This window comes from Salarias fasciatus, chromosome 23, assembly GCF_902148845.1.
Source record: "Salarias fasciatus chromosome 23, fSalaFa1.1, whole genome shotgun sequence".
In the NCBI taxonomy this organism is placed as follows: Eukaryota; Metazoa; Chordata; class Actinopteri; order Blenniiformes; family Blenniidae; genus Salarias; species Salarias fasciatus.
This window is the reverse complement of record NC_043766.1, coordinates 15,568,117-15,588,802: the sequence shown is the minus strand read 5'-3', so window position 1 is coordinate 15,588,802 and position 20,686 is coordinate 15,568,117. Positions and strand designations below refer to the sequence as shown.

The 20,686-nt window shown below is 37.9% G+C and overlaps 1 protein-coding gene across 30 annotated transcripts in view; it reads right to left on the bottom strand.

Annotated features, from left to right (window-relative positions):
- adgrl2a (adhesion G protein-coupled receptor L2a) overlaps positions 1–20,686 on the bottom strand; it is a 103,228-nt gene that overhangs the window by 43,968 nt on the left and 38,574 nt on the right. For 19 of the 30 annotated variants that reach the window (XM_030083199.1, XM_030083200.1, XM_030083209.1 and 16 more), the window contains exons 4-6: positions 19,887–20,100; positions 6,724–6,833; positions 4,604–4,663 (exon numbers count right to left, since the gene is read on the bottom strand). In XM_030083199.1, coding sequence (XP_029939059.1) covers positions 4,604–4,663; positions 6,724–6,833; positions 19,887–20,100 — 384 coding nt within the window. The remainder of the gene's footprint in view (positions 1–4,603; positions 4,664–6,723; positions 6,834–19,886; positions 20,101–20,686) is intronic. The other 11 variants (XM_030083202.1, XM_030083229.1, XM_030083225.1 and 8 more) reach the window with 1 other exon arrangement.

Genomic DNA, 20,686 nt, shown 5'->3' with positions numbered 1-20,686 from the left:
TTCATAGCACAATTTCTGTTTCATGCTGTAGCTATTAGCTACACTTGCTGTTTGGTTTCCTGTTACATCCTTGTGTACCTTTTCTTTTCTCATCTCTAATATTGCTCAATTCTCTTGTCCTATTTTCTCTTCACTGACCTTGTAATATAGCCAGTCTTGTTGTCTTCGCATTCCTTGCATCAGTGAATATCTGCTGTCCCCAGTCTTGTCAGTAGTCAGTTTTTCTGTTGATCCTTGTCTATGTTTCTCATGTGTGATTGTTGTTTTCGAAACTAGCCATCTACATGAGTGTTTGTTTTTAGCCTGTATTTGCTTGCCTCCAGTCCCTCGTTTTAGTTTAGTTAGGTTTGTTTTCTCCATTAGGAGAAATTGTTTTGTTTTTGAATTTTTGCTTCACTGATATAGATTAAGATTTCTTCAAAGCCACCCACTTCCCCTTGGGTCCTTCTGTCAAACAACACAGTCACCACATTACTTTTATAGCACAGTGTTGAATATATCAGTTCTAATGTAATATGCATAAACTTTGACAGAAAGAGTCCAAACAAACTGACCTTCACATAAACAGATGGACACGTAATTACTGTATGACACAGAGGAGGGGTTTTCAAAGTGTTGGAGGATGAACCCAACCTCAAAGAGAATTGACACATTTGTGCACCCTGGGCACCTTAAATGCATGTCAAACATGCTTTATCTGATGCCAATTAAAACATTTTGGTGTAGGGATGTCACGATCACACTTTCTGGCCCCCAAAATTATACATTTTTTTCCGATTTGAGAATCAGCCCAACACATTACTTTTCAGAACTGAAACTAATTGCTATATTGCAAACACAGAATAAAAAAGAAAGATTAAATCTAAAGTTTTATTTTGAAAATCTACATTTAAGTGTCAGTCTGGATAGAATTTTTTGGGAAAAAATGCTTCACTTCGATCAGTGTTTCTTTCTGTATTTAATTTCATCACACTTTTTTTCATACATTGTTCTGCCCTATTTAAGGCCTTTTCATACACGGTTCTGCCAGTCCGTGGAAAAAAATATGTTACTTAAAACAGTTCCATGGTCAAAAAAGGTCGGCGAACATTGCTCTTTGACACTTCAAGGTTAAAATATGGGAGAACTCTCGGGTGCACTTGACCACAAATGGTGGTATTGCACAGTGCACATCCAGATAACTGAGATCCTTATAATCAAGGTAGGATTGGACTTCCAAATTACTGACATGTTGCTACTACAACATGCCACTACATTGCTAATGCTGCTTAATGCATGGTTGCTAATCATTTGTTTCTAGCAGGTTACAAATGTGACTCAGTGGATGGCAGGTGATGTAAAAAGATTGTCGAAACCGGATCTGCTGACACCCTATCAATCAAATAAAAAAAAAAAAAAAAAATGAAAATACAGGCCCAGAGCCAGTCTGCTGATCACTGATCGGGACATCCCAAATATGTGCTTGTGTTTGCACATATATATTAATATACATATATATTTACACAACTGCACACTCACACAAAAAATATCTAAAATCAATTTATATAAAATTGCACTGGTACATGATTTTATTTATTTATTTATTTTGTTTGTTCGTTTCATGCCATGATTTCTTCAGAGGAACAAATCAGTGAGTCCTGCTCCACACTTTGAAAACCACTGAAGTAGAGTAACACATTCTGATAGGACCCAAAAAAGGGGAAAAATAAAAAAATAATAATAATAAAAAAAAAATATATATATATATATATACAGAGGGAGAGAGACTTATTCATTTATTTATTATTATTATTGAAGCAATGATAGATTTACTCAATTGGCACCTTAAATAATAGTTAACAGTCTATTCTGTAACCCCTCTATCACTACAAGAAGGGTTGAATTGTTTTAAAAAGTAGATGGTTTAAATTAAAAAAAAAAAGAAAAGAAAAGCTTGAATGCAGATATTTTAAATCACTGACGTATTTTAAAAAAAATGTTTTATAGAGGAAGAACAAGCTAACTGAAGTTCTGGGCAAGTAAATAATTAATTTAAACTGTTTAATAAGTACAACACATTTTGTGCAGTCCTTTAAAAAAGTATGTAATTATGTTCTCAAAAATAAGCATCGACTATAAATCTGCTGATTGGCATAAATGAATGAGCCACCATCCATGCGGTGACTGTATGGTGCATTATCCTGTCCATTAATCTAAAATATCTATGGCCAATAAAACTTAACAAGGGACTGAAGAAGTTCCCCAAAAAAAGAAGGCTGTAGCAGTAAATGAGCCCCAACTGCTTAACTAGAACATTAAGACTGAAAAGGTTACACGGAGACAAAATACACACACAGACTAACATTTTCAGATTAACATGAAGCCTAGGTCAGACTGTTTGTCAACGATTATGTATGTTTCAGGCAACAATGTCATCAAAGAGATACACATTCTGTTGAGGGGCATCTTTGTCTCAGCACACAGAGAAAAAAAGTGGAATTACACAAACCAGAAAGCATATATTTTGTAAGCAATTCAATATCTGATTACCATCGAAACATAAACTGCATGCCCCTATTGTCAAGCTCAAGACCTACTGGGTTCTTTGGTGGTTTATTTATAACTGTGTTTTTCAGATATTTGTGTCTACATTTGCTTCCCATAGCGCAAGCTAGGACACAGCAAGCCTGCATGAACATCAACATTTGATGCCAGTTTGCAAGATTGGCTAATGTGCTTATTCATTCATTCATTTTTTTCCTTTAAATAGTGCAATGACATTGTTCTAATTAGCCAGTGTTCATATTGAGACATAATTCTGTCAGAACGTGTTTGGTCTGACATAGGCTTCAATGGTTGAAAAAAAAAATGAATAAAGACAATTAGAAGATCTGCAGACGAGTGCACTCCACTTCGCAGAAGAAATGCAACTGTGCTGCACCTTACTGATAAATCAAAAAAGTGTAGGAAGCAAACAGATTACAACAGTTATCAGAAGATGTCTCAGCCGGACGCGGGAGAAAGTGGAAGTAAGAGGACGACAGAGAGGCATGGTGTGAAGGAAATCTGGAAAGAAAAAGAGAACATGTGACGGTAGACCTTATGACGTTAGTAGAAATGTAAAAATAGAAATAGCAATCAGTGTGATCAGAAAATCGGTCAGTAGATGAAGAGAATGAGTCAAATAGCCGAAGTTTCCTGCAGATTGCACAGGGGAAGGGAAGAGAGTCAGTCAGTTTTCATACAGAAACATTAAAACAAACATGAGACACATCCCAACCCACACTGAACCACACACCTAAACCCTCACAGATGCTACACACTTTGTAGGATTACTAATTAAAATATTAATATGACCTTAATATTTACTGGTCACAGTCTGGTGCTCCACTCCCATATTGATGATTGTCTGCAGTCATCTGCAGATTAGGTTAGGTGCTCCAGTAGTGAAGTGCATTAAGATATCCCTAGATATACAGTGAATAAATACTGGAGATAGTGGTTTTGGCAAGGAACTCAACAAAAACACAAAAAGGACACCCAAAATTCATGTAGTCAGAGATTGACTTGTAATCTGCCCTTCTCATCACATGGAGCTGAGGGGGGCTTACTGGCACTAGCAAATGACGAAAATACCAAAAAAAAAAAAAAAAAAAAAAAAAAAATCAGCAATGATGGCAGTTTGTGTGCCTTACCATGAGTCAATTTTAAAAGGTTTAATAGAAAAATGAACTCTTGTCTTGTTTTTTTATGATAGCGAAATAGCTTGCCCAAATCATCTTGACAAAGTGTCATTTTGTCTTTTATGTTTTCTAATTCAAGCATTTACTGGAGACAATTTGGGAAAGACTGTGCCAGGTGAAGGGGAAATTTACATCCTTGGCTGGAAAGTTGAGATTATGTTGCTAAAGATGTTGGTTTACAATTGAAACCATATCATAAAACCAGAAGGAAGAAAGCTGAGAAAATGCAGGCACAGCTTGCTTGAAAAAAGTAAAGAATTTCCAAATTGTGTGATTATTCGTGAGCTATAGACAGAATAATAAATGAGTGAAATACAGTCAACGAGAGGATACTTTTCTTGGGATCGGGAGATATTTGAAAGGCAGTAGTTTCTCATCAAAATGAGGACACTGTCTATGGTCCCATCGTTGATCAGCTTAATAGGGATTTAATTCATTTTCTTGCAAAACATCCTCTCAAGTCTTGTATCCCAGCAAAGCCAAGGGATCTTAAGGTCCTGAACCAATGAAATGTGTTTAATCACAAATCTTGCTGTTTGGCATGAGATCCATTCCATCTGAAAACTAAAAAAAAACTGCAGTTGGGGTTTTACTAACTCATTTAAAAATGGTAGTTGGAGTTTGCTCTGATGGGGAAAGGCTCAGTAAATCTTCCAGTACGATTGCCTTTCTCTGCATTAGTCCAGACTGTACAAATGCATGTGGAGTATATGGATTACATTCAGGGGGAAGAGGAGACAGAGGATTGGTAAAAGGAGAGCAACAAAATGGGGAACTTGTCTACGAATCAAAATCTGACACTTTACAATGGGGCTTGAGTAGGAAAGGCTGGGCTGGGCTTGTGTGGACTGAATCGGGCTAGGAGAACTCTTCACACTTACCAGGGCAGTTGCGATAGGATACATTCTGTGATCTTGGTCCTATTCTGGTTGGGCATGGACCTTGAGAAGCAAAAACATGGGGCTACAGACATGCATGTTTGAAATTGCTTGAAACTGCTTTAAGTGAAGTGAGGATCCATCTGTGTTCTCTATTTCCTTTTTCTTTTTTTTTTCTTCTGTTAGACAGACCTTCCTAGCTTTGAGAGTCCTTGGGCAGAGATTTACTTTTCACCACACTACAGTGGATTCGGCTGTTTCCTTGTGGTTCGACGGAGGCAAAAGACAATCATAACAGTGGGTGGACATGAGTGCACCTTGAGGCTAATCCTACTATTAAGGTTTGAGGTAACACAGCAAGACGTCCGATCAATACTTAACTATATGGTGAGTTAAAAAAAAAAAAAAAAAAAAAGAAAACAACAACAAAGGAGAAAAATCCAAGCAGTAAGGAGTTTAAGAAGAGAGCTACAGGATTTGTCTTTGCTCAATAAGTTGGACTCACACTCCCATTATTGCTTATTCCATTTTTAATTACAGGTCCTTAAAGCCTCCGAGAGGTTAACCTTTAGTTGTAATGAGTTTCACCATCTAATGATGTTCACTAATGCATTCTGATTCAACACTAGGGGGAACACCTCGGACAGGTATACTGGTAATGAGCAGTGTAGAACAGAGGCGTAAAATAGAAATAAAAAGAACTGTAGAGGTAAAGGTTTGTTTTTAATTCTGGCTTACATTCCCTTTAAAAAAGAATGAAAAGGTAATTCAAAAGTGAAACACATTGAAGCACCAGTATACAAAATGTTCATTTGAATCTACAAGAGCCTCCAAATACATCCTCATCTCATCACTCCAACTAATTATTTCAGTTCCACCTGATTAGTGATTCTGGCAATTCATCTAAATCTTTGTCATTAATCAGTTTGTAAAGGTTACACAGGGGAATTTCCTTCACAAATTGCAAATGAACATGGCAGCTTAAAGGACAAAGGGGAATTATAATACAAAGGGCAATCTAAAGATTGTTTGGGAGCTCAATGGCAATGAATATTTTAGCATCTGAGGAACAGACAAAATGTTAACACTATCTCTTCAGATGAAATATTACCCTGTTGCCTTACATGTAGAGTAATTCTGTTCTGGTACATAATGAAACATCTGTTAACATATTTCCACACCTGTTGTAGGAATGTATATTAAGCCATCAATGTGAGCTGTGCTTCTGCCTGACAGACTTTCCCATAACACAACTTGAGTAATGAAACACTGCCTTGCCATTACTGAGAATCAGCATGACTTCCTCTGCCCTCCCACTAGTCTACTACCTCATAACCATGCTCGTCGATCCACTGCAAACATGGTGAGCACATCAATGATAAGGGCGGTGCAAGGTGAGGACCAAAGAGTTTTACAAGTCGTATTTCATAAAGAGTTCATTGTGTGACACAAATGCAAGAAGAGACAGAGGGAAAGGGTGCTGGATAGTGTAGCAGACAGAAAGCAGACAAGGCAGAGACAGGACAAGGTATCAAACTTGGGACACACCGCCTAGTCAAGCAACACGTATGTGCATCGCAGGACCTCTGGCTTGTCCACTTCAGTGCACATGTTACTTGCAGCCACACAGCCTGCATAAACCATACACCAGAGCTGCGGCCCATGCAGTGCCAAAGCACCAACTCATACAGAAGTTTGAAGTTGTTGATATTTGTGTAGCTCTCAGCAAAAACAGATCAAATCAAAGCATCATAGCCAAAGTTTTCTTGTGCAAATGAGGTTAGCTGGATCAGTATCATATATTCAATACAGTTCACTGTGTCTTTATAGAGGAATTCTTTACACCGTAATGTCCGCAGTTGTACGCTTTCTCCCGTTCCTTAAAATAGAATGAAATTAAACACTGTTATTCTTGGTCACTATCAGAGTGTAACATGGGGACCGCAGCAGAAATGCAGTCAGTGTGGACACACAGCGGTGTAGGTAACATAGACGATGTGCCCCAGTCATAAAATAAGACAGAGACCAAGGCCAAAGAAGAAGAGTGAAACTGAGGATGGGAGGGTGGTAAGAAAAGGAAAGTAAGAAGGGTTTTCAATACACAACAGAGGCACCATACTTACTGTAGGGCACACACTCATACTGGACCTCCAGGTACTTGTAAGTCCCTGGGCAGGGGTCGGGAAAGACATCTGAACCCGTGATGACGATACACTGTGTCCGATTGTTGCATCTGGCAAAAGAATGACAGAGAGAAAACCATGACTTATGTGTCCAAATGCCTCCACATAGCTCTCAACATGAATAAATTCAGTAGAACAAATAATGTGATTTGTGACACACCTTATCACAAAATGAAAAAATAAAGTTTACCACTTTAAAATACACCAAGAAAGATGTATACAGAGTAACTCAGCAAACTATTTAAAATTGCATTGACCAAGAGAAATGAAGAATGGTTGACTGTTTTGTTTTTCACTCAATTGCTGCCTTTTAGGTTTTTTCTCATAAGTGGCATAAAAGAGGTCCCGTGTTCTGTTTGCTGCGTTTTTTATCACAATATTGAGAAATCTGTCTGAACTGGTTTTGGCTAAAGGAAGAATACAAATATCTCTAGAGTAGTTTTTATTTTGCCCTTATACAGTATTACCCGTCTCACCAATAAATAGTGAAGCTTGTTATTAGCTGCGTATGATTTTCTAAGTCTGTCATACCGCTACACCGTCTGCTCAGCGTTTAACAGTGGTGTGTGAGCAAAGAAAAGTGAGACCCACCTCTGCATGTTTGTGATGTTAAACAATTAATTGCTCCTATACAGTAAAAACAGTCGACGTCAATTACATTAAGACAAAATTACATGTCAAATTAAATGAATGCACATTAACAGCACGAATCACCACAATAGGAAATATCAGAGTAAACAGAAGAAGCTTGATACATATCGGACTACAATTGCACGGAGACCTCATGCGATCGTGGAATTTACCCCCCACATTGGTGTTTGGTATAGCAGGTTTCTCACAGGATAAACAATGTCTGTGTGTTTCACTCAAATGTCCCGACTTATTGATCTGAGCCCAGTGCTGCTCTCAATGGGTCGACATGCTGAGTATAGACGAGGCTCCCAAAATGCCATCAAAGGTCTCATTAATGATCATCGAAGCTTTTGAAAAACTACACCTATGAGAGCAGGAGTTATAGAAGTATCCAAGGCATCTTTTGGAAAAAAAAAAAAAAAAAAAAAAGGTGAATTTTTGGAGTTTGCAAAATGTGTCTCATGGTTCGTTAGTTCTGCTTTTTAGTGTTGACAATTTTAGAGGCATGAAACTAGATGAAATTCAGGCAGCCTGAATATATATATACATATATATATATATATATATATACATATATATATATATATATATATATATATATATATATATATATATATATATTTATATATATATATATATATATATATATATATATATATATATATATTTGGAAAGGTTCAAAGATCCCATAAAGTATCTTTAAGTTAGCAACAAATGCAGTTTGAGTCAAACTTAATTTCTTTGAGAAGAAGAAGAAAAGGCACCTGCAGTGATCACATGCGCAATTCTCCTTTGCATTAGTGTTGATTTTGAACACTGTCTTCACCAATCAGAGAGCAGTTGTCTCGCTAAGCGTGCAGCTCGGTCTCAGGTCGGGTGGATTTAGGTGACCACCTTCATGCTGCACTGAAATCAGGATGACGGCATCAATAACCATGTTTGCCATCAAACTGACTTAAAATTCTATTGGCAATATGCAGTGCCAGATCAATAGCCCTGTTCTGCTGATTTAGCAGGCACCAGAGGGGATAATATTAGTTTCTTCCTATTATAGTCCAGTGCAGTCTTTTAAAGCAGATCATTAGAAAATGTATTACTGGTTTCTCTGTGTTGTGATTTTGGGTTTTGACTTTGATTTAGGTTTGCAGAGGGAACCACTGCGTCTTGTCCAAATGCTATTATTGATATAATATTATGTAACTTAGTGGAACAAGGCAGAGTTGGTCACAGTTGAGACGTACAGCGTGAAGGAATACAGGAGAGGAAAACATTGTTTGGGTTTTTGATTGAAAACAGCTGCCTTTTAGGTGGTGGACGTCATGAATGCAGGCAGGAAAACGTGGTGTAGAGCATAAAACCGTATCCAGAAACTTAAACAAACGCTCCTGTGTTCAAATGAAAAACACACAAAATCACTGGAACAGCAGGAAATGCAATTAGACATTACTTATGCTTTTTTTTTCATAAAGCACAAAAGCAATTCATCTCCCTCTTCCTCCTGTTGTATTTCTAACAATCAGCATGCGTGCTAATTAAAAGAGTTTGCACATTTAATTCCCCAATACATTTGATGGAGAACACTTTTTCAGAGATTACTGAAAAGAGCAAACCGATTTTTTTTTTTTCTTTTCTGTTTCCCAGCAATAATAAAACTGCATTATTTCACAGAACATACGTGTGTTTCTACACCCGGCTGTGCATCTGAGGCGATCTCATGGGGCATTTCACTTTATTAATGACCTCCACGTGTAAAAACAGATGAAAATATCAGCATACTGTAGTTGTTCTTACAGAAATGAATTACTACTTTGGAATTAAAACATGCGCCTCACGCTGGGACCATAATATGCTGCTTGCTTTTGTAGCTTGTATTTCATGAATCTCCAGCACTTTCCATATATTATATGGTCACTTTGATGATTCTGTCTGCTTTGCTCATGCATAAGCATGTCATGCAGGAGCAATATAAATTACAGTGCTTTAGCTACCGTATTCCAATGAGACTGGGGAATGAATGCCTAGTTTATATTAGTGTATGAAACAGAATGATATCAAAAATAAAATTTGTGACACTAATGAGATGTAGACCTGCCATCATTACTCAGGCAAATGCATTAAACAACGGGACATAGACACTAAAAAAAAACTCATATGTCTTCGGAAACAATGTTGACATAAGTGTTGATAGCTCTTTCTGATATATTGCCCTAATTTTAGAGCAGTGGAGCAGGGGCACCCTGATCTATGAGATTGTGTGACTCTGATTCCCGTCTCATCTGCGAAATCTTAGGCATCTCTTGAGACCAATTGAAAAAGCCCTAATGACTTCTTCTACGCATAGACCTAGCCTTCATTTCGAAAAAGAGCATGTAATTGAAATTCTAACCATAAAAAAGTCCTGCATTTGGGTTTGCTGGGGCACAGGTCTCAAAGTGCACACTAATTAAATACATGTAAAATATGATATCTCCCACTATCTTTTGATAGTCTGAGGCTATATAGTAATTAATCATGTACATAATGAATATTAAGTCAAAGGAAAGCTTTTCTCCACTTTTCTCCAGAGTGAGACATTCGACTTCTATAAATACCTTGATTGCTCAATAGGATTTTATGAAAGCAAAAGTGGAAAGAGTACTAATTCTTTTTATCTTTTAATGCAATAATAATTAACAGGAAGCTCCACAAAAAGTACTTTTGGAATTGAATTGTTCGAACACATTTCAGCAGGGTTATGTGACGTCTCTGTTTCAGCACATATATTCTAACGATGCATGAAGCCACATGTCAGTGTCTTTTATTTATTTCCCCTTGTCCTGTTCTTCAATCTGAGTGTACTTAAACAGAATGCAATCTAAATATAGAGTATCTATATTTTAAAATCTCCCTCTGTCTCCAAGTGTGTATGAACACACACACACACACACACACACACACACACACACACACACACACACACACACACACACACACACACACACACACACGGAAATCTTTTCCCTTTTACAGATTTTATTTTGAAAAAAAAAAAAAAAATCCAGCAGTTAAAAATTAACGATATCAAAAAAAATAATCATTTGAGGAGATTCAATTTTTTTTCATAATAGTAAAATTAAAATAAGCACTGGGTAAAGCATAATTTTTCTTTGATTGCCTTCACTTCTCCCACTGGCCTGCTAATCATGCTGAAATATTCTAAATGTAATCCCATCACATCTCTGACCTTTTGGGGGAGGCAGACATCAGTACAATTAGTGTGTCATAGAAAAGGCGGCTAGGATTTGATGCAAATCTCCTTTAAAAATGAGCACTCCCTGCTGACAGTGGAAAGAGGTGCAATAAGACGCCAACAAGGTGTAACTGATGGCACTCCTGATACCATGTATCCACATGCAATTTAACCTTTTCCACTGCCATCGTAAAACATGTCAGAGGAATAATTGGACATGAAGATAATGTGCTAATTGAATAATGAATTGGCTGGAGTGAGAAAATTGCTACAAACTGCATTTCTGATAACAAATTTAGTAAATGATATTTCATGGGTCTGAAGTCTATTTGAATTGTAAAAGCTTGAAATGTATTCCTATTTTTCGAAGATTGTCATAATCTAACCATGTTACACACTATAGTTTTTGCAATATAAAACCATTTAATCCTGACGTCTTATTTTATGTACATCAATAATTCCATTACATTGAACAAAATAAAATCAACAAATATTATTTGAAATAAAATCAAAACCAATATGGATTTTTAAAGCTCAAATTACTTTACACACACAAGTGGATTTTTGAGACAATCAATCGTCATTGGATGATCTTTCTAAGGTTTCAAGAGATGCGTTGTTTGTTAGGTTCTTACAAATAATGCAATATGTATGTGCAGGTATCATAAAAACACCAAATAAGATTTTCTGCCCTGAGTAACACAGATAAAATAACAAAAATGAAAATCAAGTGCTGGCAGCTGGCATCACGAGCACCCAGACATTTCCCGGTGGTCTGAAGTTTGTTCGTGTCTCCTGTGAACAGCTAGCGCGATCACCAACAGACAGCACACAGAATTTGGTGACAAATAGGAAGGAGGAAAAAAAAAACTGCTTTATGAACTTTTTAAAATCCCCTGCAAAGGAGAGGCAGCTGCAGACGTCGACCGCTGAGCAGTCATGATTTAACACTCGCCGCTTCACATTTAAGGCGCCGCTCTGCCAGGTTCCGGTGGCTTTGTAAAAAAAAAAAAAATAAATCAATAAATCAATGATGAACTGATATTCCGTCTGATCAAACGTATCTATACAAACAGCAAAACTTCTGACTGGCTGGCCTTTTCTTCTCAAATATTTTTTTTCACTAGTAATTTATGGTTTTGATTTAACAGCAGCTGCAGGGACTGTCAAAAATAAGAAGCCGAGGAGATGAGTAGAATCCGGTTGGCTTTGAATCAAACCAAATACTGGTAGCTTAGGGCACATGTGCCCATGCTAATTGATTTCTGAGTGACGTACGCTCCAACCAACCACAATTAATAGCTCCACAAAGGGAAAGCTGCTGGCTGTGCTATGAATGGAGGTAGTTATGAGCACATTGTTGCGACAACACAAAGTTACACAAGCCCAATCGGCTCGTTCGATGGGAAACAGCTTGTGCACATTCATGCACTGGTTAAACATTTTGATAGTTTTAGAACTATCTTTCTGCAATATGGCACAGTTAAAATGTCAATAGCAGGTATCGTTTTAAAAATCCAGTTTTGACAAGCTGAACATATCCTGGACAAAAAGTCTGGGTCTCCTGAGCTGCCCTGACAATGTCGTATAAGACAATATTAGCAATGCTTTGCGTGGTATTTCACATGTGAAAATTCATACAGAAATGGGTCATATTTGGCTTAATAAAATGGAAAAGGGAATTTTAACTTACCCAATTTGAAAAGTAATTATATTTTTTTGTATGTCTTAAAAATTGCTTGAGTGACACAGGATGTGCTGCTAATGTCACTTGGCCAGACTACACAAAGGTTCAGATCCCTTCTAAGTGAATGCCATGTTGCTTCACCGCCACATCTTGAGTTTTCATCCCTCAATACTCAGCAAGCCAAAGCAGCCATTTGTAACTCACAATATCAAGCAAACAGTCACAGTGAAAACAATCGCTGTGTAACTGGAGGAGAAAAACGACATGAATGAGGGGAGCGCATAACAGAAAAAAAAAGGCACAATCTACTTCCTGGTGCTCCCAGTTTGAATTTCAATCAAATTAACATCTCTTAAACTCGAAGTGACCCGTCTAGCTCCATTTCATCTGAAATGCTGATGAGGTTCATGGCACAATTATCAAGGCACACATCTCTCTCAAGAGGCAAGCCTGTTGATAGCAGATAGGCCATTGAAAAATTAAATCATTTCCAGGTCCACAGAATGGCAGCAAAAGAAACAATCTGTTGTGAACAGGGAAATCACACACACAGGCATGTGCGCACACACACACACACACACACACACACACACACACACACACACACACACACACACACACACACCATTCACATGATATGTATAATCACCTTCTGTACAAGTATATTTAGACCATTTTCTAAGGGGGTGGCCCAGTAATGTTTCAGGAAATGGGTCATTAGAAATTAACCATTAGCATCCTGCTTTCACTTTGAGGTCTGATCCAATATTTGGGCAAGGCATCCCAGAAACGCGTAATTACTGTCATATGTTTGTGTTTATGGTATATTTACTAGCGCTGCCAATGGTGCTCAACGGACAGATTCAGGGCTCTCAGAGTCAGCAGTCTGAAGGCAGTCTGAGTCACATCCGTCCATCTCACCTATTGATTTTTTAAACCAGCGAAGGTATATCGCCATGCCACTGAAGTCAATGGAAATGCTATTGTGACAGCCTCCTGGTCGAAATATGACCTTTACAAGGCAGACACTGAAAATGTAAAGCTCGAACAGTGGAGTGAAAAAATAACACAGCGTGGCTAAAAACAGGAATGTCCATAAATTCCATAGTCAGACCACTGATCAGTGGATGAGCAAAATTTTGAGGCTGATCTTGAAAAGGGTTGAATGTGGTGATTTTATTATTTTACTTAAACTGAGAATAACTACAGCTGTTAGATGAACACAGGGACATTTTTCAACACAAAGTTTTAAAAAGCAAAAAAAAAAAAAGAAAGAAAAGTAAATCACCTTGTTTGTAGCGTTAAATTATTTTACTGTAAAACATCAAAATATTGTGCAGAATTTAATGATTTTTTTTTTTTTTTTTTTAGTATGTGTACTTTGTGTTCAGCAATTGGGAATAAACTAGCAGTGGATTTATATGTGAACTTCAACAGAAAATAAAATTTACCAAATACAAAAACTACATACTCTAAATGACATTTGTGAAAAAGCATCATGAAACTCTTTAGCGCAGCTGACAAAAAGACGTTTGAGGTGTAGCTTTTTATTTTGCACCGAATGGATAGAGAGCAGTTTCATGCCTCATGAACTTTTGCACACCCCTCTGAAACAACCAAGCTGAATCTGGATCTTTATGAAATCTTAATCTGCTGTGCTTTAAATAAACACTAACACTGTATGTACAGCGAGCAAGAACAAGGCAGTGTGCTGTCAGGCGGCAACAATGGAGCTCCTCGGAGAGCCTTGCAAGCAGTCCTGTCACTGATATAAATAGTGTAAGTTGCATCATTTAGTCTCCAGTACCGGCTTGCGTTTCCTGACAAAAACCTGAAGGAAACAGCTGGTTGCATGCCAATGTTATAATATTTAACACTGCAAGCTTACTATTGCTTCCACACCTAATAACACACTTAAAAGATTCTGACGCATTCAGACTGCTGATGCATCGGAAGGAAAAAAAAAAAAATTTGCTTCACATGCCCAACATGAGCTGCTGATAATTTTCAATCTGATTATTAGTGAAAATTAAGTTAGCATAATCCTTAGCTGTGCTGCAGTCCCACTGATGAATTTGATCCTCTCAGTTAGAGAGCTATCAGCATTGATCATTTTCATCAATGATATGTTTCTTGGAAAACCTATGATCCACTGGCACAGCCAGACGAACCATGTCATGTTACAGAAATCAATTAACCTGTTATTGAATACTGAAAATGAAGCTCATTATTTGCAGAGAAATCGATTGATGCAAACCACTTATTCATATTGTATATCCTATTTTTAATTTATATATTTTTGTGTAAACAATGATTAGTAAAAATGTGCCACTTTCAATCCTTCTTACTCTTATGCTAGTATGGGGATGGATGTTTGAGTGAAATCAATTCAAACTGAGCACCAGATGGTTGGGGACAAGAACAGCTAAATGCATTACAAAACAATACTTAAATACGCTTAAATGCATTTTTAATCTAATAGATGTTGTGTGTGTGGTGAGAATGTGTTTGAAGTCATTATCATTAACAGCACAGATGAGAAAATGTTTTCATTAAAAACTAAAAATCTTGAAAAGAAAAGAAAAATCACATCAGTGATTATTATTATCAACAAATTAATTATTTCAAACTGTACTGCCATGCAGTTTCACATCTGCTGGGGAGGTGTCCACGTGAAAAATTCCTGTACAGATTATCACCCACTTGAGTCGACTAATTGCTTGCAGCTGAATGTTCTAATTGAGCCACAACAGTCCTAAGGCTATTTTCATAAAATCATTGTGCTCATGAATATAATATGTCAGCCAGATATAAAAACAACTTGAAGTGCCAACAGGATCTATCAAACTCAGCAGAGCCTCGATCCAATTCTCCACACTTCGAGGCCACATCAATTTCCGATGTTTAAAAGTGAACACACTTTTCCGCACAGACACTAATGTAATTTTCCCCACACACACACTTAAATTAGTAGACCAGAGTAATTATTGCAACAAATATTGTTGGCTCATCAATCCTTTATTGATGTAGCTGTACAGTCGGATATCGTAGGGGCTTTTTTTTTTTGTTTGTTTAGATTTTTTTGTTCTTTACCTACAGTGCGTGCAGTGACTGAGCCACGCCAGTAAACGACGGGGTTATGCTCAGCAGGAGCCAGAGGACAAACCAGAGTTTTGTCTTGTGGGGATATGAGGATCTCAGACCTCATAGCTATGAAACAAACACTGCAGTCCAGACAGGCGAAAAAAAAATATTACCACATTTCTCTTTTGAGGATAATTATTTCTGGCAATAGAGACATTCTTTCATTACATTTGCTTCCTATTTTAGTCTGTTCCTGTAAATAAATGGACAAGGAAAAAGAGATCACTAATTAGTCCCATATGCAATGCTGGGTGATTGTCAAACTCTTCTTGAATCCATTTTCACATGACAGAATGGGACTCCTCTATTGCTTTCATAATATCGACTCCATAGGAATTGAAACGTATGGCTCACATACATTATAATTAAGTAATCTACTCTCACATTTCTCAGTATCTTGCACACTAATAATATGAAAAATGAAATCTTGATATATTTTTTTCATCACTTGTTTTGAGCTCTTTTTTTTTTTTTTTAAATAATCCTTTCAGCTCTTTCAGATGTAAACTCTTGTGAGCTTCTTTAGTGTGTTTTGAACTTGTGTACCTCAGAGAGACCTCTTTCATCACTCATTTTTCTCCTCGACAGCACACGATTCTCTCTTCGCTGCAAGTAAACCAACTCAGCGCCAACACAGGAATGCTAAAAAACACATTTAAAGTAACATCTGAACTACGGCCCTCTGGCACTCTCAGGATATGCATATGAGGAATGAACCCAGGTCCTCTGCAGGCACCAGTGGAGATCGTTTGGAAGAGAGTGTTTGGGATTTGTTGTCAGCCTCCTGCTGGGTCAGTATTTGTGCTTCCGTGGACTGCTTTTGTATGAGCGAGGCTGAGGGCAGTGTTATACACAGGGCCACAAGCAGGGGAGCAAAGCAGGCTGCAGCCTTTCAAGACAGACATTGTGAGTCAGCTATCTGACTTCATCAAATAGGACTTGACAATAAACCCCCTGAATACAAGGGCTCCACTGTTTTATTTCATTATTTTTTTATTTCCCGAGGCGGCTTGCCAGAGTTGCTGACGGCCTCATACCATCCAATATCTCTCTCTGTGGCAGTCATATGTCATTCCATCCTGTGCACTTTGGCTTGGATGGCATCCCTGTGTGACAACTGGTCACATGTATTACGTCTCATGTATACAGTGTTCCTACCAGGCTTGCATGTGCACATGTAAGTCAATGTAAAGCGGTTGGCTTGTTGTCTGCACTAAATCTTGACATGTTAGTGATGGCTGCAGACAGAGGCTTTAAAATGTGGGACATGTCTGCTGGTCAGCAATCAATCATCCAACCAGAAAAAAAAAAGTTAACCGTTGGCCCATTTTTTTTATAGAAAGACATAAAATTTTAAATTTTAAAAAAGAAAACAATAAGTGAATTTAAATATTTTGAAATATTAAATTAATATTAACATTAACTTAATACAATTGCACTGGATCAGTACGTTTTAAGGTTGTTTTTTTGGTTTGTTTTTGTTTTTTTTTAGGGAATTAATCTGTTAGTCAAAGTCAACTTTATTACCAGACAGTAAGACTATAAATGAACTTTTTTTTGGTGAGGATACTTGAAACACTTTATTCAAACAGAGAGAGAAATAATAAATATCTCAAGCATAAAATCAAATGTGAGTTTAAGAAACAAAGATATGTAACTGTAGCGAATGGATACGAGAAAGAGACAGGATGTGTTTTTACAAAAGTGTGCTTTGTGTACGTCAGTAATGGTTTGGCTCTGCTGATAATGTTATTTGACATTTCAAGTTCTTGGATAAAACAGGCTTGCTCATCTGCTGATTACTTTTTTTTTACCGCTATGAGACATGAAGCAAGAAATGTTAAGTGAAATGCCAACGGACCTTTCCCCACAGGTATTTCATCAGTCAATGCATGAAAAATAATTACAATAGGTTGTAAAACATGTTTTGGTCAAATTTAACTAAAAAGGAAGAGCCATGTTGCATGCTGTGCCTAATGGGCTTAAATGTCTTAAGGCTTGTTGACTAAAATTCACAAAACTCCTAAAATTTTGTAAAATTTGACTACAGCTCACTTCTTTTGACAGACGGAAACTGAATCATCACCAAGTGCCAAGATAAACACTGTCACTCAGTGGGAGTTCATGAGATGTGGAGCATCTTTGAGTTGCTCTTGCCAACAGTCTGCCCTTAATATTACCAATAAGAATCACCAACGGACCAACACACAAGATCAGTGTGCTAAAATTAAGGAAACTCCAGTCATAGAAAAAAATACTGAGTAAAACAGTCACTAAAACAGTGACAGCCCACTTCTAGTAAGGGCACAATATAGAGTAGAATAGAATATTGAATATTGAGAAACAATACTCTTTTAATTACCATCTTCTTAATTTGAATGCATCCTATCAGTCCATGTAAATCACATCAAACCTTAATAAAGCCAGATCAGAAAGCCAGTCGGTATCTGGTGTGACCACCATCTGGCTCACGCAGTGCAACACATCTCCTTTGTATAAAAGTTGATCAGGTTGTTGATTTTGGCTTATGGAATGTTGGTCCTGCCCCTCATTGGATGTTGGCAGGAACTGGAACACGCTGTCGTATACGGCAATCCAAAGCATCCCAAATATGCTCAATAGGTGACATGGCCAGTCAGTGTGCTGGCCATGCAAGAACCGGAATGATTTAAGCTTCCAGGAACTGTGTTCAGATTCTTGGAGAATAGACGTTGTCCGTGACATAGGCCTGCCTATACCGTAATACCACCACCACCACCAGAGACCACTCAATTCACAACACTGACATCAACACACCGCTCGCTCACACCACGCCATACACGTTGTCCGCCATCTGCCCTGTACAGTGAAAACCGAGATTCATCTGCGAAAAGAACGTCTCTCCAAAGTGCCAGATGCCATCAAATATGAGCATTTGCCCACTCAAGTCGGTTACGATGACGAACTGCAGTAAGGTCAAGATCCCAATGAGGACGACGAACGTGCAGATGAGCATCCCTTCGACACTTTCTGACAGTTTGTGCAGAAATTCTTTAGTTACATAAACTGATCATTGCAGTAGTTTTCTGGGTGGCTGGTCTCCAAGGATCTTGGAGGTGAAGATGCTGGATATAGAGGTCCTAGGCTGGTGCAGTTAAATGTGGTACGCCGGTATGATATAATGCCAAATTTTCTGAAAAGCCTTTGGAGATGGCTCATGGCAAAGAAATGAACATTCAGTTCACTGGCAACAGCTCTGGTGGACATTCCAGCAGTCAGCAAGACGACTGCATGCTCCCTCAAAACTTGCTATATCTGTGGCATTGTGCTGTGTGACAAACAAATCTGCACATTTTAGATTGGCTTTTATTCCACACCTGTGAGGTGGACGGAGAAAAGGGCAGGTGCTCACTAACATAGATTTGGACAAACTTGTGCACAGCATTTGAGCCAAATAGGCCTTTTGCGCACGTAGAAAAAGTCTTTGATCTTTGAGTCCAGCTCATGAAAAATGGGAGCAAAAACAAAAGTGTTGCATTTATATTTTTGTTCCGTGGGAAAGACTGATATATTCTATTTCTACTTTTCTCTTTCCTGCTTTGTGCTACCCACCCACACAAAGGTGCACATTGAATGGATGCGGATAAGAGCTTCACCAACAGCATGAAAAATGAAGCTAACACCTAAGAACTAAATTTACAGCACTCAATGTAGAAGGTAATGCATATAACAGTAATAATTTAGGTGGGAGATTTACCTCCTGCAAGCCAGACTGGATTGGCAATTTTTCAGCGGTGTAAAATGAAAATATCTCTTTGTTTTTGAGAAAGTTGTTAAAAAAAAAAACTGGTTTTATTTATCTGACTGTTTTTGTTGAAATACTGACTTATTCTTTTTGTGTGTTGTTGAAATGTGGATTTGTCCTCTGTGTGTTGATGAGGAACTGACTCTGGCTGCTTTGCTCTTAATCTGTTCTCTACACTGTTCACTTGTCAAGTTCTGATAAAGTTTCTAATTCTCTTTCAGTCTGGGTTAGTTGTCTCACAACATTTAACATTTCTTTTTCCACAGACTTCTGATATTGACAAGCTTCCGCTGACTATGCTTGTTTTTTAAAATTCCAAATTTAAATTGAGTCTAGCTCTTCACAGTGTAAAACGATCCAACAGAAGCCCTGCTACTCCCATTTAATGATTTTTTTTTTCTTTTTCTTTTTTTTTTTTTTTTCTCTGTGTAACTGTTTTTAACCACTGGAGGGGGGGCAGATTCCAACTAGGGCAAACCTGTACAAAAGGAAGCAATCAACAGTAGTGAGAATCAGGCAACTGTGAGTTTGTCCTGTCGATGATTTAGGGCTCTTCAACTTTGGCAGGCTTCTTCTCACTCTCGCTGTTCAACTGGTACAGCGCAGGCCTGTCTGTTTTTCCTTACCTTTGTGACATAATCTTGTATGCGTCTGGGAGATAGCAGTTGATATTCTCCATCTGGAAAGGGTCAGCGTCGCAGATCTTGTCATCTGTTCGACCGTAGTTGGCACTTTCGATCATTATGACATCACTTCCTGGACACCGCAGATCGATGGGGTAACCCTCACAAGACAGCTCTCTCCTTACTAAGCCAAATGGCAGGGCAGCTCGACTAAACCCTGTGGGAGAGAAGAGAGAGAGAGGGAGGAAAGAGCTCAATCAGGGCAAATGGAAAGGAGACATGTAGCTGTACTGACATAGAGGACGACACAGTGAAAGTCAGAAGATATCAGAGCTGGATATTCACCACGAAAGCATCTATAGGCATGTTTGCTCTTATTCTATTCAGAAGACCAGAAATATTCCACTGTATAAATCATGAATCTGTATAAAGATTTACATCCTGACTTGAACTACCACCCAGACACACATCAGTGTATTGAGCGGACATTTCAGATTTTGACTGCACCAGGGAGCTAATAGTGTTAGTATTTCATCCTCCTGTCCTGAAAAAAATCAATCATTGCCATTGAAGTCTAGTTTGTCAGTGTAAAGATCAGGAGTGCTGTACCTTTGTGTGACAATCTACATTGACACAATTATAACATCCCACATCGTTGTGGTGAAACAAACAAAAAAAAAATAATTAAAAAAAATAAATAAAATAAACATTTTGTAATTATTGACCGCTTTGTGTTGAACAAACAGTTACTGCCTTGTGTTACATTTCAATATGGGTCAGCACTGTCATAGCAGCCTGTAACG